At 31.9% G+C, this 3,009-nt stretch overlaps 1 protein-coding gene across 1 annotated transcript in view; it reads right to left on the bottom strand.

Moving 5' to 3' along the window:
- Positions 1-1,900: 1,900 nt before the first annotated feature.
- LOC106462002 (conserved oligomeric Golgi complex subunit 7-like) overlaps positions 1,901-3,009 on the bottom strand; it is a 47,382-nt gene continuing 46,273 nt past the window's right edge. The window contains exon 19 of the mRNA XM_013921869.2: positions 1,901-2,712. Coding sequence (XP_013777323.1) covers positions 2,549-2,712 — 164 coding nt within the window. The 3' untranslated portion in view covers positions 1,901-2,548. The remainder of the gene's footprint in view (positions 2,713-3,009) is intronic.

Raw genomic sequence — 3,009 nt, 5'->3', positions numbered from 1 at the left:
TAATTTCATTTGATAAACACGTTTAGATTGAATGGTAATTTATAATCAGTCACAAGAACGTCGAATCTGAATCACTTGAAAAAAACACGGGGTGCTTAACTTTTTTCCAGGTGTGTGTATATATATATATATGACAGTTTGATTGACTGTTCGGCTTATTAATCAATTGCATTAAACTAATCAATTATCCTCACATAAAACTGATCTTCCTATTTTCCTCAGTTGCAACCTGAACTTATGATTCTTTGTGTTTCAGCATTTCATAATCTGTTTTCACTTCCTCCAAAATTGTTGGTCATTTAATTCATTCAGTTGTGGATTTAATATTGAACTATTTTAACTACAATTTGGAGTACTCTTAGCCATACAAACAAAACAAAGTTTATTTTATAACTACTTTGTATATCATACAACCAAGTTTATAGATTTCATACATAAATTTACAACTAACCAACATGTTTTGAAATTTGAGTCATTTAGTTAACCCTGACAAGCTAGGAGGCCCATGGACCAACTAGCATATCAAAATATGATTGGCTCAATTAGAATTTTAAGCATTTTCCCTGTTTTATCTTATCAAAGATTAATTTTTTTATACTTCTTTTTCCATTGTTGAATTTTCATCTTTTGAAAATACTTCTTTACTTCAATCTCCCAAATAGATCCTCTTAGTTTTTTGGGGGGATCCCTGACCTAGTTTTAGACATTATGAGAAATTCCTATGATGTCTGACACGAAAAGGAGGTTCCTCGAACATGAATGGCAGGAACAATTCAAACAAAATATGACAAAAATTAAATACTGTCCTTTTGATCAGTATCAAAATAGTAATCTCATGTTACAATATTTTTTATTATTTGGATTAATTTAATATTATATACATTTTGAGAGTGATATACTTAAGAGTTTTGTTTAATGTTACACATACATGCATATACATATTTGTAATTGTGTCTTTGTCAGATGTAAAAGATTGTTTAGTGTACGTAGTATTAATTATTTTGTGAGTTAATATTCTATGATTGTTTAGTTACTTTCATAATAAGAGAGTTAAAAACAGACAATTATTGGAAATTGTGTTTGTAAGTTGTTGATGTCGAGAATACGGAGATTTCTAGAATGCCTCAGTGAGAGATATAAATAGTGGCGGCCATATGAGAGACCAGAGAGCAGGAAGAAAGCCAAAAGTAAAGCCGAGTGAAAGAGAGTTTCAGTCAGATAAAGGTTACAAAACGTAAAGATAACCATCATAGGCGTGAATAGCCTAATGGCTGATATGTTAAAGTGAGACTAACATTTTTCTGAGATTTTAGGAAAATAATTTGTCTTGTCAAATGGTGTTCTAAAGCAATTGAACCTGCTTGTGTGGACTTTGACAAAAAGCAGAGGATTATCTGGAAGTAGGCCTACATGCAAAAAGCAAACATTTATTGGAAGTAGGCCTAAATACAAAAAAATCAGACGAGTATCATAAATTCAGGATACAACCGCGGTAACGACAGCGTAAGTGAATTATACATCGATACTGTTGTAATAAAAGACAAAAGATAGAGAAGAAAAAGAATAAGTGAATTATACACTGATAGTGTTTAAAATAAAAAGAGAGAAAAATAGTTTGGCTTGTCAACTGAATTCTAAAACAATTGAATTGGCCTAAGTGGACTTTTGACAAGAAGAAGAGAACTGTGTAGTATTTAAGACACAATATGTTAAGAAATTTTTTATATATCTTTAACTTGTTTTGAATATATTATTTGAAAACAAGTGGAAGGCGTGCTGTCCATTTATTTTTTTGAATTTATTGCCAACAAGTCACAGACACCTATTGTAGAAGAATGCTTAGTCCAACACACCCAAACATACATTTTTAATTTCTATATATATAATATAAAAAAGTAAGTTCCTGACAGTCTTTCTTTATTATTCACATCTACAATTGCTAAAATGGAAATAACATATCCACACATACACATTCTTAGAGTGAACCAGTAAAACCCAGTAACAACTAGTCAGAATGTTTGCAAATTTCTGACATGCTAACAAATTATTTCATTTACAAGATTCACTAATGACTGCCTCTTTTTAACATTTTCTTTATTCGTACAAAAATCTCACCACCATTTAAAAGGTTTAGTTATTTGTCAGCAACCATGATATTCTTGTTTTAAAGAATTATCAATTTAGGATTAATTATAACATCAAACAAAAGATGTAAACACAGATGGGAAACTCTGAATCAAGATAAATTCTATATATAATGTTAATTTCTTAAAAAATACACACAAAATAAACTTTGATATAACGAACATTTCTATCAATAACCTGTCCCAGTTTTTACAGCATTTCTGACAGATTCTTTTTAAAGCCCAGCCGGAGATACAAGATAGAAATTTCCAACACAATTCAATGGCTTTGGAAAATAACTACTATCTAAGAGGTGATAATAACTCCATGTGCCCATCACCTACAAATGTCAGCTGCATGCATTACATGGTGTGCTTTTCCAACAAACATTTATTTATATAATTGACTCCGATGAGACAATTTATCACTCAATACCCCTCATACTTCTGATGCAACTGACTAGATGAGCTTGCTTTCCTTGAGCAGCAGCAGTGAAACCTGAAGCATCAGCTTTTAGAAGGGTTTTAACATCTTGTAGATTCTCAGATGGAGAAAGGCCTAAGTCCTCAACCACAGCAGTCAGGTACTCTGTAAAGAACGATATAATTACACTTTCAAATTACCGGTAAGCCTTTGAAATAACTAGATCCTCAACTACAGCAGTCTGGTAATCTGTAGGGAATGGTACAAATACACTGTCAAGTTACCGGTAAGCCTTTGAAAGAACTAGATCCTCAACTACAGCAGTCTGGTAATCTGTAGGGAATGATACAAATACACTGTCAAGTTACTGGTAAGTCTCTTAAAGAACTAGATCTTTGACTACAGCAGTCTGGTAATCTGTAGGGAATGGTACAAATACACTGTCAAGTTACCGGTAAGTCT

The sequence above is a fragment of the Limulus polyphemus genome, unplaced genomic scaffold, assembly GCF_000517525.1.
Source record: "Limulus polyphemus unplaced genomic scaffold, Limulus_polyphemus-2.1.2 Scaffold1073, whole genome shotgun sequence".
NCBI classification, from domain to species: domain Eukaryota; kingdom Metazoa; phylum Arthropoda; class Merostomata; order Xiphosura; family Limulidae; genus Limulus; species Limulus polyphemus.
Note: the sequence above shows the minus strand (reverse complement) of the source record. Positions and strands in the feature narration are given on the sequence as shown.